Below are 14,373 nucleotides of genomic sequence, written 5' to 3' on the forward strand. Positions count from 1 at the left end.
AGTTTTGAATTGAGGAAGGAATGAGAGAAGCTGAAGGAGGTAGCGGCGGACTTCCGAGCAGGCGCTCGCTGGCTGGCTCGACCAGCGACGGTCACGAGAGCAAGGAAGGAGACAGCGGCGGAGGGCAGTGAAGCGTCGAATGAAGTAAAAGAAAAACGGGAGGCAAGGCTTCCAGATTTCACAAATCGAAAATTGACCGAACTAGAAAAGAAAATGAGAAAGAGAGAAGTGACGGCGAGCGAGAAGGCAAATGGAGTTAGGACATTTTCACATCCCATTTGGAGTTTACGTAATGAGAAAATGAGAAGTGAGTATAGCCCCTTTTTCTATTTAATATTTTGGCCATAAGTTTTGTTTCAAGAAGTATTGATAAATATAGTTTAGGCTCTGAGATGTTGGGCTACAGTTTTAATTAGGAGACTTGGGCAGCTTGTGTATTTGAGTTGGACTGGAAATCGAACACAAGAATGATGAGGGCTCGGTTGGCAGTAAAAGAAGGGGAGATATCTAGGGTAAGATTTAATATAGTGTAGGATGCACGCATTGTTTTAACTTAAACTATTTTCGTAAAGTCTAATTCTTGCATGTTATGTTTATTCATAAAAAGATGATTTTTGCAAGCTATTTGAGAACGGAATGAAAAGACAAGTTGAGGATTTTAAGCGAACGAGGTGGGCTTTCTTTTAAATAAGGACTATGTGCTAAATATGTTTATTTTTTTTAAATGGTGCAAAATATGTTTGTCATGCCATATTTTTGGTGTTGATGTGGGACCTATCTGAAGTGGCTTTTATAATGTATGGTTAATCGAATTCGGGTCTGACTAGGGAGTGACTAGGGAGTGATCTATCTGAAGTGGCTTTGTCACGCCTGTATTTTCTAAGGATAGAAAACACGATTGAATCGCGACTAGGGGAGGGTTAAAGAAGCGAGGAAGAAAAAGGGAAACAACAATACTCGACCATAGCTCAAAAAAAATGGGAATAGCTCGAATAAAATCAAAGTATAATTTCAACAATCAACAACTCCAAATGAAACTCTACCTCAACAATACACGAACTCAGAAGAAACAACATTCAGTGGAAGCATTTCAAGAGTAGAATGATGCTATGTATGAAGACACGACATATTCCGACCATTTGATAAACATCTTCTTCACTTTTGTATTCAACACCCACCGCGCTCGTCATAGCTCAACCTGCACAATTTTTTAAAAACAAATGCAGGGCTGAGTACTTGATGCACTCAGTGGACTCATGCCGAAAATATTATTATAAAAATTATTAATCATGCCATTAACGAGTGACATCGGGGTTTTAACTTTGAAAGGGCCCGAGTCACTAAAACATTTCACCAACATCATCATCACGATCAACCTCAACATCACCATACCATATCTGAACTACATGACAAGGAATGTGGCCACATTCCAAGTCACTAGATCGGCCAACTCAAAGAGATAGCGCACGATCTACTGGGTGTACACTCACTACACGCATTTCACACTAGTGTGTGAAATGTGCGAAATTTGTTTAGTGTGTGAAATGTGTGTAGTGTGTGAAATTTGTTTAGTATGTGAAATACGTGTAGTGTGTGAAATTGTGTGCAGTGTGTGTATATTGTGTATCGTGTGTGTAGTGTGTGTACTTTATGTATAGTGAGTGCAGTGTGTGTATTGTGTGTATTTTATATGTAGTGTGTGTATTGTGTGTATAGTGTGTGTAATGTGTGTTTGTAATGTGTGTTGTGTGTATATTTTGTGTAATTTTGTGTATAGTATGTGTATTTTGTGTAAAGTGTGAGTGAGTGTGTAATCTTGTGTACAACGTGTATGTACAAAATTTTCAAATTCAATTCCATATCAACTACTTCATTTTACCAAACATATAATTTGAAATTGAATTAGAATTCCTACCAATTCAATTTCATAGAATTTGAATTCCAATTCAATTCCAATGTCGTTGATTCACTTGGATTTTACATGGTTTTAGAGGGTAGTTTTACTTGGTTTTGATCATATATTGTGTACTTTGAGAAATGGTTATAGCTACTTCTCTATTATGTTGGTATTTTGACCATTTTGTGAAGAATGTGTAGAAAAATATGCAAAATAGGTGGATGCGCAACACCTTTGGTTCAAGACAGTTTTTTTGGAGATTTTGAAGTCCGATTCGCACATAATGCATACCATTCTCTTCGACTTCGAAAGAGCTTCGCGTGGATATCTTAAACGTCTTAATCGAAGTTCGGTAGAAGAAGTTATGGTCGTTTTACCAAGACTGCGCAGAGCAGTGACATAGCTGGCGACCCGCCATGTTCGCATACAAACGACCCTGGCGACATGCCAGCAAAAGACGAGAAAAATGCCGTAAGCAGCTGGCGACTCGCCAGCTTCGACGCACACCCAACCTGGCGACCCGCCAGCTTCGTCCGACAGTTCATTTTGGGCCCAAAGTTAACCCTAGGTATATATATGCCTAGGAAACGTCTCCAAACACAACTTACACGCCTCCTACCCCAAAAATACCACTTTTTCACCTAGGAAGAAGAGAAGAACGAGCAGGGGACGAGTATTCATTGCAAGAGTGAAGACGAGACCTCCAATCCGCCCAATCCAATTCTAGGAGTTTCTACTTTTTGTTTTATTCTTGTTCAAACAATGTTTTTGAATATTTCTTTGAATATTTCTTTGACTTTTGTGTTTAACATGAGTAGCTAAATCCTTCGTAGAGTTCTACGGGGGAGATACAATGATTCTTATGTTTAATTGATTTCATTTTTCTATGCCTTGGCTCATGTGGTTATTTTAAATTCTTCTGTGCTTATACATTTATTTGCCTGATCACCTTATAAATGCATGTGGATTTTACTACAAGAACTGAGAAGTGAGTAGTTTAATTTGAAAGAAAAAAATTGACGTCTTTACCAATATAATCGACAGATTTGAACCTTTGAATGAAGCTAAGTATCTTAGGAGCTTTTAGGAGTAATTACCTTAGTTCTAGGAAGGACACTTCGGTTCTAGGTAGCAATCTACAAATTATATGTTTTGATAAAAGATATAGTTTTACCTTAGTGATAGCTTAATAACCCTTGAGACCCTTTGTTGGCATAGTTAGGAAGTTAGTTGAGCATAGGATAGTTGTTATCGATCCCGTAGGATTCTACTTTCCTCGTCCTTGATCAACATCCTTTTTTCTCTTATTTGCTTTTAGTTCTCTATTTGTTTTTAATTGCTTTTACTTTGCTTTTAAATAGATTTAGAAAAACCAAAACTTTCCGATTCATCTAGATAGTAGTTGAGGTTGGTTCGTGGTAATTAGGTTGACACTCATTGTCTCTGTGGACACGATACTCTTTGCTATATTAGCCCGGTACACTTGCGGGTATACCTGTGTTAAAAATAAGTTGAGTCAAGTTTTTGGCGTCGTTGCCGAGGACAATTTTGTGTTACTATAGCCTAATATGGTGATAAAAATTAAGATTACTAATCTAGATTTTACTTGCTTTATTTTTTTTCTTTTCTTTTTGAGTTATTCTCACTATTGTGTTTGTCTTTTTAGGTTGCGTGCTCACTCGCTCTAAGGGAAACCATTAGAGTTATTCGATCCTGAGATCGAAGCATCCAACCGAAGGAGAAACGCTCAGAGAAGGCTCAACCAAAGGCGATCACTTTCGCCTCTTAAGAGAGAACCGCCTACTCCTGTTGCAATAGACAACGAAGAGAACAATGCACCACATCCAGATCCGGTAGTCCAACAGCTCCAATTACAACTTGCAGATATGGTGAAACAGCTGAAAGGAAAAGAGGAACAACAAGCCACAGTGCCAGTGCAAAACATGTACGCTTACAGAGAGGTAGAGAACCCACCAATTGACAACGATGGGATCGATGCCAATCATTTTGAGCTCAAGCCAGGATTTCTTAATATGGCTGAGGCTAATGCTTTTGCAGGGAAGGCCAATGAAGATCCCAACAAGCATCTCACTAAGTTTATTCAAATCAGTAACACGGTGAAGCTTAATGGGGTGAGAGATGAACAAATTAGACTAAGGCTATTCCCATTTTCCTTGAGAGATGATGCTAGAGACTGGTACGACAGCATGGGGTCAGCATATGTTAAAACGTGGGATGCCATGGTAGACTTATTTTTGGAGAAGTACTTCCTATCCAGCGAAGTGCTAAAGAGGCAAGCAGAGATAATTCAGTTCCAGATGAAGCCTCATGAGACAATCCGAGAAGCATGGGCCAGATTTAAAACACTGTTGAAGAGATGCCCCAAGCATGGTCTAAGTGCAGGACATCAAGTCATAGCTTTTTATTGGGGCTGCATTCCAGATGCAATGCATGAACTGAATTGGAGCGTAGGAGGAGCACTCCTTCAATTAGGAGAGAATGATGCCATGCAAGTGATTGAGAGGGTAGCTTCCATTGATGAAGGATGGAATAATGAAAGAAACAACTCATACAGGGTGGCCTCTGCTACACAAGATGATAGGATAGACAGAATGTCAAAGCAGCTAGATCTTTTGACCACTCAACTGGGGATTATGGAGTTGAGACAACCTGGACCAGAACTGCAAGGAGGAGTTGAAGGTGTCAACTATGTGCACCAAGGAGGGAATAACATGAACTTCAACAACTATCGCCCCAACCAAGGTGGTGGTAACTATAACAACTATGGTAACAAAGTGCATCCCAATCTCTCATATGGGAATCCAAACAATGCTCTGCAACCACCGCCAGGATTCACAGTGTTAGTGTCCAATGGGTTGGAGAAAAAGCCTACTACTGAAGATATCTTGGCAGCATTCATGAATCAGACTATCAAGTACATGGAGAAAACTGACAAGTACATGGAGGGCACTAGTCAAAGGTTGGGGAAGGTTGAAAACGACGTGCAAAGCTTGAATGTGCATATGAAGAGCATTGATACTCAGATTAGTCAAATTTCTCAAGTTGTAGGTGTCCAACATCAGCCAGAGCAATTTCCAGCACAGACCATAAACAATCCCAAAGACTGCAAGGCCATACACTTGAGAGGTGGTAAAAGCTATAAAGGACCTTCCATGCCTGTAGAGGAAAAGAAGAGTACTCCAGAGGAAGATCTCAGAGCAGAAGAGAATTCCAAGGGAAAGAATACGGTGGACATTCTGATCAAGAAAGACGCAATGCCAGAAAAGATGCCCCCTCCCTCCATTCCTACGACATTTAGAGTGCTCTTCCCATTTGAGGTGAAGAAGAAGAAGTTGGATGAGCAATTCTCCAAATTTCTCGATATTTTTAGGAAGGTGCACATTAATATACCATTGGTAGAAGCTCTGCAAGAGATGCCTACGTATGCAAAGTTCCTAAAAGATGTGCTCTCCAAGAAGAAGAAGTGGATTGATTATGAGATGGTGAACATATCTGAAAACTGTAGTGTGATAATTCAAAAGAAGCTACCTGCCAAGCTTAAAGATCCTGGAAGTTTCAATATATCATGCGTCATTGGAAATGACAGACAGACAAAGGCACTGTGTGATCTGGGGGCGAGCATAAATTTGATGCCATTATCATTTTTCAGAAAGATGAAGATCAACACTCTCAAGCCGACTACAATCACACTGCAGATGGCAAATAGATCAGTCACCTATCCTAAAGGAATTGTTGAGGATGTTCTGATGAAGGTACACGACTTCATATTTCCCGTCGATTTTGTAGTGTTGGATGTGGAGGAAGACATGAATGTGCCGCTTATCCTAGGGCGCCCATTCCTAGCAACGGGTAAAGCATTGATAGATATTGCAAATGGAGAGCTCACTCTTCGTATGGGAAACAAACGACATATTTTGTCTATCTATAATGCTATGAAGAGTCGTGAAGATGAGGAACTTGTTATGAAGATGGAGTTCAAAAGTGTGCATGTCGTAGAGGTCCAAAAGACACAAGCAATTGAGTTCACATTAGGGGATTTTTCATTGCCACGGTGGATGTTAGGTTCATATGGTGGATCACTTTCTAAAGAAGAGATTGCACCAAATTCAGTGAAGGAGAAGAAAACAAAAGCTGCAAATTCACCCAAAGTGGAAACCAAAATTTGTGATGGAGCTTTGAAAACTACTTGGTGGAAGAAGAGATTGGCTAGATCATGTGCTTCCAAGATTGATAGAAAATCCAACACCACCATTTATGGCGTGACATGATGCAGCTCATGGAGGACGTCGAGCCAACGACGATAACCAAAGGCACTGTAGGGGAGGTAACCTCCAGTAGGTAACTTTTATTTTATCGTTTCATTTTGTTTTTTGTGTGTTTTTTGTTGCTTGGCACTATAGGGGAGGTAACCCCTAGTAGGTAACTTTTATTTTATCGTTTCATTTTGTATTTGGTGTATTTTTTATTGCTTGCTTACCATGTATGTCTCCCTTCTCCACCAACTTTTCAAACTTATTCTTTGCTTAGCTTTGAATAAGTTTAGGGGGATGATATGGTGGATAGGGACACTAACGAGGTACGTATCTTATTGCTTTTGTTGCTTTATTTTGTTTTAGGATAGAGTTATTTTGTTAGAACTCTTTGTATGCTTGCACTTGATCATTGACTTGAGAGTTTGAGTAATAGGATGCATAAGTAACGAATTGCTTGTTTGCCTTGATTCATGCTATTTGCCCAATGAGGTTTGAGCTTTTAATTCTTTCATGTGTGATTAATCATCAATTGTGTATGTGTTTCTAGAACTTGCTCCTTGTCTTCTTGAGTTTACATAGTGATCTTAAAGATAGGGGAAGATGTTAGGCCATCGTTGTTAGCCTCATTTTTACCTAAACACTAACCTTATTATATAATACCCTTGATAGCCAAGTTTGAGCCTATTGCCTTTCCTTTTGTCAATCTAATCAAAGGGGTTGGGAATCCTAGACTCTAGAATTGTTGAGCTATGAAAAGAAGAGTTTGGAGAGTTTAGTTGTTGAAAGAAATTGGTTGTGTTTAGCTTATCAAGTTGGAAATTAGATGTACTTAGAGAAAAAAGAAAAGAGAAAAGAAAAGAAAGAAAAAAGAAAGAAAAAAAAATTGGAAAAAAAAAATATAGTATATAGAGAATAATTCAAGGCCTTCGGAAATTGGGAAGAAATTAGACAAAATCTAGTTATTGTTAAGAAGTGTTTTGGTAAATGGTTGAAGTTGAAAGTTGATTGTTGTGATTTCTTGGGATTTTCTCTTTTTGGGAATTTAGTCACTTTAACCAAATATTACCCTGCCTTACCAAAGAGCCTACATTATAACCTAAATAAATGACCTTTCAGACTCTAGATTTATTGTCACACGAAGCAGAGGAGAGGTTAGACATTGAGCAAGCCTATGGTAAACCATGCATTTTTGATTGATTTGAGTGTTACTTGATATCTTATACACTTTGAGTGAGGTTGATAAGGCTGGTTTCATGCATTGGTTTTGGGTTAAAATTCTGTGCATTTGGGGCGCTAATTTGTGTTTCTGTGTTCAGGTGCATAATAAATCTGCCGGATCTAGGAGTTGCTGTTACCTGACCTGGCAGATGCAAAAGAGATGAAATTGAAGTAAAAATCAGAAGTCGTCGTTCGGACCTGGGAGGATTATAAGTTGGCGACAGGAGAAGAATGTAGCATGAGCAGATTATTTTAAAGGAGTCTTTTCAAAGGCAAAAGCGTCTAATTACCAGAAGGATACCCTAGGGATCAGAGCCTCACATATATAAAGAGCTCAACCTTGAAGAACAAGACAACCACTTCTACACACACTTTTAAGCTCTCGTCTCATTCCTTAGTTCCACATTTCAAATTTCTCATTTCACTTGCAGCGCACTTGGAGATGGAGTGATTCTGGCCACCGTGGTTCTCATCGTTGTTTTGCTGTTGTGTAACACCGCCTCATGAAGGCGAAGAAACAATATTTACTTTGCTTTGTTTAGTTTGCTTTCGGTTTCAAGTACTTGTCGGTTTTTAAGTTTCGTAACTCTAGTTTCTGACTTTGATCTGCTGGATTCGAACCTATTTCTCGTTATTATGGAAGTTCACGTTGGTTTTTGTTGGATCTCGCTGAGTTGATGTTTATTTCTTGCCTTTTACTTTCGTTCTTGTTTATTGTTGGATGTTTGGAGCTGAAATCTGTTGGTTTGTTGTTGGAGGTTGTAGATTTGCGTATGGAGATGTTTGGATTTGTTGAATCTTGGTGGATTTGAGTTGGAATTTCGTGTATCTGGTGTTGCTGTTTATGTTGTGCATGATTATGGCTATTTACTTTCTGTTTCTGCATCCTTTAGGTCCAGTAGCGTAGATCTGTTAGTTTAGGCTTTAATTTCTCGTTTTAAGTTTAGATCTGAAGTTTGCTCTATTTTCATGGTGTTTAATACTCTGTTTTATTTGCTATTCTCGTTTGATTCCCGAAGAAGATGAAGTTGTTGGTAGTTAGAACCAAATCTGCTTTTGTCAGTACTTTCTGCTCATGTACTTTGCTTTTTCTGCATGTTCTCCAGACCCTGTCAGTACCATCTGCATTGTCTTTTTACTTTTCTGCATGCTTTTCCAGACCCTGGTAGTTTAAGGAAACTTGTCCCCACTTTTCGCTTTATACTTGTCTGTCCAAATTAGGAAAGTCCGTCTATTTAAGTTAACTCTAGTTGTCTTAGAACTTTAAAATATCTCATTTCTCTAACGACCCATGTCTGATAGTTTCACGATCTCTAGCCTCTGAAGTCTAGTCGAATCCTCTGGACCTGTTAGATTGAGTGATATCACACACCACACTGCATACTCTAGAGACTCTTCAAATGGCGTCGTTGCCGGGGACGCATGGTTTATTTGTGTGTTTGCGAATGTTTTGGTGTAAATAGTTTATTTATTATATTTTCTTTTGTTTCTTTTTTCAGTTTATGAACAGGAGCTCCAGGTTCGGACACTGGAACAACTCACATAGTTGAAGAAGCGCCCGGACTAGTTGGCGGGTCAAGGAAGCGATATTCCCAGTTACCACCAGATCGGGGCTTACAACAGGGGATCCAGTTCACCTGAGGTCGGAGAGGGACGAAGAGTCAACTTCGTCAGTTAAGAAGGAACCAAAGTCAATCTCAGAAACAGAGGAGGAAAGCGTTGAAGATATGGCCAACGCAGGCGACGACGACCCGGAGATCAGCTCGCTCACTGCCCATTTAGATGGCGAGCCAGCACAAGCTATCGTCTCTACCCAGCGCCAGAGGGCGATCGACATCAAAACTAATGTGCTGGGCATTCTACCCAATTTCTCGAGTCGGAGGAATGAATGTCCATACAAATTCCTCAACGAGTTTAGTAAGCTTTGTAGTATTCAGAAGAGGCCCAACGATACAACAGAGGAGGATTACCGCCTACGCGCGATCCCGTTTGCACTGAAGGGAGAGACTAACACGTGGTTGTTAAGGTTGCAACCCGACTCGATTCACACATGGAAGGATTTCAAGTTGGAATTCTTAGATTACTTTTTCCCTTCTAACAAAATGAATGCTTTTAAGAAGGAGATCCAGGAATGCAAGCAAGAATATGATGAATCGCTGAGTCAATACTGGTCTAGATTTAAGGGGCTGCTCGATGCTTGTCCAAACCACAGGATGATGGAAGCCGAAACTTACTATCTATTCTATGAAGGGGCGAAACCTGAGTCTAAAGACCTGATGAATACCGCTAGTGGAGGAAATTTTACCAAGAGGAAGGTGAGCGAGGCTCGAGAGGTCCTGGGAAGATTAATTGATGCAAAAAAGGCATACGATTCACCTCTTACCATCCTAAGGAGAGGAAGTGTAGACGCAGTAACAGTGCAAAGTGAAGAAAGAATGGATGCTCGAGTGGACGCAAGGATGGATGTTAAAATGGAACAGCTGGAGAAGACTATTCTAACCGCCCTGGGGAAGAACGACTCACCAGGTCCAACAGAGAAAGATAAACAGGCACTGGGTCCAGAGGATGGTTACAATTGTTACGGACCTCAATGAGGGATGGATTGTCCAGCCAATATAAATGCTGTGGGAAATTGGAACCAAAATAATCAGGGCAATAATTGGAACCAGTGGAAAATTAAAGAAGCTCCGTGGAGGGACAATCCATGCTACAGGTGGTCCGATGGGAGTCAGAACCCTCAACTCCAGATTACTAACTCAGAAGGAAACCAAGGGAGCCAATCCAACTGGTCCGGAAGGAAGAAGGACATGGCAACTGGAATCAAGGAGGACAGGGTAATTGGAGCCATGGAGGTCAAGGAAATCAGCCCAGCTGGAACAATAGAAATCAAAATAACCAGGGAAGCTCATATGTACCCCCGCACCAGAGGAACAACAACTATCAGGGACCAGGGAATCAGTACAACAATAACCAAGGAGGTAGAGGAAACTTTCGCCCGCATCAAGGGGGTGGACCAAATCATGGTCAAGGGCCAAGTGGTAGTCAACCAAACTCCAGACCCCAGAGGAATCTGGATGATATGGTCCATGACCTAGTGAGATCTCAACAACACATGCAGAACAACTTAATGGCCAATAATGACGTAGTTCACAAGCTCCAGGATGCTCAGCAGGAACACAAGGCCGCAATGGATCTGATGTCGAAATAATTATCTCAGATCGCGACGTCCCTGAGCGATATGCGAGGATATGAAGGGAGAATTCCAGCCTCAGTAAAGCCACCAGACAGGGCAAATGTCAGCCAGGTTACCCTGAGATCCGGAAAAGCATATGAAGGACCCAGGTTGAAAATAAATGATGAGGTACCAGTGCCGATGAACGAGGATATTATCCACCCGGTCCAGACAAAAGAAGATACCAAAGAAGAAGAAGTCAGAGCAGAGGATGGTATCCAAGCCGGTGATTTGGGAAGACCGTTACCTCGAATGGCTGACCCATTTTTCCTAGAACTGGAGCCTAAGGTGGAAACTGAAGAGGAGAAAGGAGATACTGAAGAACCCTCTAAAGAAGATCCTACCAACGCAATAAAGATGGTGAAACCTTTTCCCTACCGAGGGGATGCCAAGAAGAAAAAGGACAACCCCGTGGATTTCATGGAGATCTTTGGAAAACTGGTGATCAATCTCCCGTTCCTTGAAGCTTTGAAGCTGCCCCCGTTCAACAAATTCATTAAGGAGTTCATTGCGGGCAAGACAAAGTCCGATGGAAAGATCGTGATCGGGGAGAATGTATCTGCAGTAATTCAGAAGAGGATAATGCCGTCGAAGCAGACTGATCCATGTGTGTTCACCCTACCTATCACTATAGGAGGTGTTAGAGTCGAGCATGCTATGTGTGATCTAGGTGCGTCTATTAATGTGTTACCGCTTTCCATATATAAAAAACTGGTAGGAGCAAGAATGACTGATACGAAAGTGGTGATCCAGTTAGCTGATAGATCATGCATTAGCCCTGAAGGAGTGTTAGGAAATGTGATAGTAAAAGTTCATGATTTTCTGTACACTGCTGATTTCCATGTGATAAAGATGAGTGACAATGAAATTGTTGAGTCTAGTGGCGTTCTTTTAGGAAGACCATTTTTGAGGACCGCTAAGACTATAATTGATGTTTTTGATGGCACCATCTGTTTAGATTACAATGGGGTGAAATTCACTTTTAGCATTGATGAAGCTATTAGGAAACCACTTGACGTGGAAAACCTCCATTTTGTTGATGTTATTAACCCCCTGGTCCACGAGTTTCTTGAGACCGAACTATTGCAGGAACAGGCTGATGCCTCGGAGATGACTGAATCTATGAGAAAAGAAGTTGCAGGATGGTGTGAAGCAGTTATTAAACAAGGGCTATCTGATGAAGAAATCACAAAGGCAATAATGTACTTCTGTGGTGAAGCAGGATCCCCTGGGTCCAAGGGATCAGTCCAACTGACCAATATGGAAAAGTTGCCAGAGTTGGACGACCTGGTCAAGAAAGGTATGGAGATGAACCTGTTGCCCCGTGAAGTACCCCCTCCAAAGAAAGAGTTGAAAACCTTCCTCCCGGTCTGAAGTACGCCTACCTAGGCGAAGACGAATCTCTTCCTGTCATAATCAATAGCCTTCTGACCCAGGAGCAGGAAGTCAAGCTATTGGAAGTGCTGGGGAGGAACCAAAAAGCAATAGGGGTGGACTCTATCTGACCTGGTGGGGATCAGTCCCGATCTGTGTATGCACCACATCCGTTTGGAAGAAGGAGCCAAGGCACATCGGGATCATATACTCCATTCCCGATAGTGAGCGGGTGAGTCCTGTTCACATGGTGTCGAAGAAATCAGGAATACAAGTAGTCACGAATGATCGCAATGAGCTTGTGCCCACAAGGTTAGTCACGGGGTGGAGAATGTGCATAGACTACCGAAAACTCAATGCGGCCACACGCAATGTTCATTTCCCGCTACCCTTCATCGACCAAATGCTGGAAAGGTTGGCGGGAAAACAATACTTCTGCATTCTAGATGGCTATAGTGGATACTTCCAAATCTATGTCAATCCGGAGGATCAAGAGAAAACCACATTTACTTGCCCCTTTGGAACATACGCCTACCGAAGAATGCCGTTTGGTCTATGCAACGCACCTGGGACGTTTCAGCGATGTATGATGAGCATTTTCTCAGATTTGCTGGAGGATTGCATAGAAATGTTTATGGATGATTTCACCGTATATGGAGATTCTTTCGAGACTTGCCTGGGGCACCTGGATGTTGTTTTGGAGAAATGCAGGAAGAAGAACCCGGTGCTAAACTATGAAAAATGCCACTTTATGGTCAAGGAGGGGATAGTACTGGGACATGTTGTATCTGAGAGGGGCATTGAGGTGGATCAAGCAAAGGTGGAGGTGATCTCTAAGCTTCCGCACCCAACGAATCAAAAGGAAATTCGAGGATTCTTGGGGCATGCCGGGTTCTACCGAAGGTTCATTAAAGACTTCGCAAAAATCGCCCAGCCCCTAACAAGACTTCTTCAGAATGATGTGGAGTTTGAGTTTGATGATAAGTGTAAAAAAGCCTTCCAGCTACTCAAAGATCGCCTGGTCACAGCTCCGATAATCCGCTCGCCCAACTGGAATTACCCCTTCGAGGTAACTTGCGACGCAAGTGACTTTGCAATAGGAGCGGTCTTGGGCCAGAGGATCGAAGGAAAAAGTTATGTCATATTTTATGCATCAAAGACTCTCAACCAGGCCCAGAAGAACTATGACACCACCGAGAAGGAGATGTTGGCTGTGGTGTACTCATTTGAAAAATTCCGGCCATATCTACTGCGGTCGAGGGCAGTAGTGTTCACTGACCACACAGCCATTAAATATCTCCTAGCCAAGAAGGAATCTAAGCCAAGGCTAATCCGATGGGTGCTGCTATTGCAAGAGTTCGACTGGGAAGTCAGAGATAAGAGAGGGACCGAGAATAAAGTGGCTGGCCATTTAAGCAAAATTGTCCAGGGAGAAGATGAGGAAGTCGTATCCGATGCTTTTCTAGAGGAGCATTTGTATTACTTAAGGGGATCCACTAGCCCCATCAGATGGGTAGCAGTGTTAGCGTTAACTGGGCCAGAGGAGTCAGAGAAACGAAAAGGCAAGCCGAATGAGGAGCCCTGGTTCGCGGACCTGGCGAATTATTTAGTTACTGGAGAACTTCCTGCCGCACAAGAAATCACTAGGGCCCAGAGGATGAAAATCAAAAGTGAATCCAAGTACTACTTTTAGGATGACCCATACTTCTAGAAGATGGGTTCAGATCAGGTGATAAGAATGTGTATTCCAGAGTGAGATCAAAGAGATGTACTCAACCATTGCCATGCACAGGCATGTGGTGGCCATTTCGGCCCAAGGAAAACTGCATGGAAAGTTCTGGATAGCGGTTTCTACTGGCCTTCGCTGAATAGGGATGCTTATGAGTTCTGTCATAATTGCAATAGGTGCCAACTGACTGGAGGGATTTCTTGGAGAGATGAGATGCCACATACTCCGATAATAGTCTGTGAGATCTTTGATGTTTGGGGCATGGACTTCATGGGCCCATTCCCATCTTTATATGGAAATACGTATATATTGGTTGTTGTGGATTACGTGTCCAAATGGATAGAGGCCAAGGCTACAAGTTCAAGCGACGCGAAGGAAGTTTCAAAGTTTCTAAAGTCCAATATTCAACCGATATTGAGTGCCCCGTGCGATCATATCAGACCAGGGGACTCACTTCTGTAATAGGACGATTGAAGCACTGATGAGAAAATATGGAGTCCACCATCGGTTATCTACTCCGTATCACACCCAGTCAAATGGGCAGGCTGAAATCTCAAATTGAGAGATCAAGAGCATCCTGGAGAAGACGGTGAATACCTCTAGGAAAGATTGGAGTAAGCGTCTTGGTGATGCCCTCTGGGCCTATAGA

The 14,373-nt window shown here is 41.8% G+C and overlaps 1 protein-coding gene across 1 annotated transcript; it reads left to right on the forward strand.

Moving 5' to 3' along the window:
- Nucleotides 1-3,783: 3,783 nt before the first annotated feature.
- On the forward strand, nt 3,784-6,186 carry LOC125188890 (uncharacterized). The gene is made up of 2 exons (XM_089064879.1): nt 3,784-5,514; nt 5,614-6,186. The coding sequence occupies exons 1-2, from the start codon at nt 3,784-3,786 to the stop codon at nt 6,184-6,186; spliced, it is 2,304 nt and encodes a 767-aa protein (XP_088921005.1).
- The last annotated feature ends 8,187 nt before the right edge of the window (nt 6,187-14,373 follow it).

This window comes from Salvia hispanica, chromosome 2 (genome assembly GCF_029641045.1).
Source record: "Salvia hispanica isolate PSC_SH4W2 chromosome 2, Shi_PSC_v1, whole genome shotgun sequence".
Classification (NCBI taxonomy): domain Eukaryota; kingdom Viridiplantae; phylum Streptophyta; class Magnoliopsida; order Lamiales; family Lamiaceae; genus Salvia; species Salvia hispanica.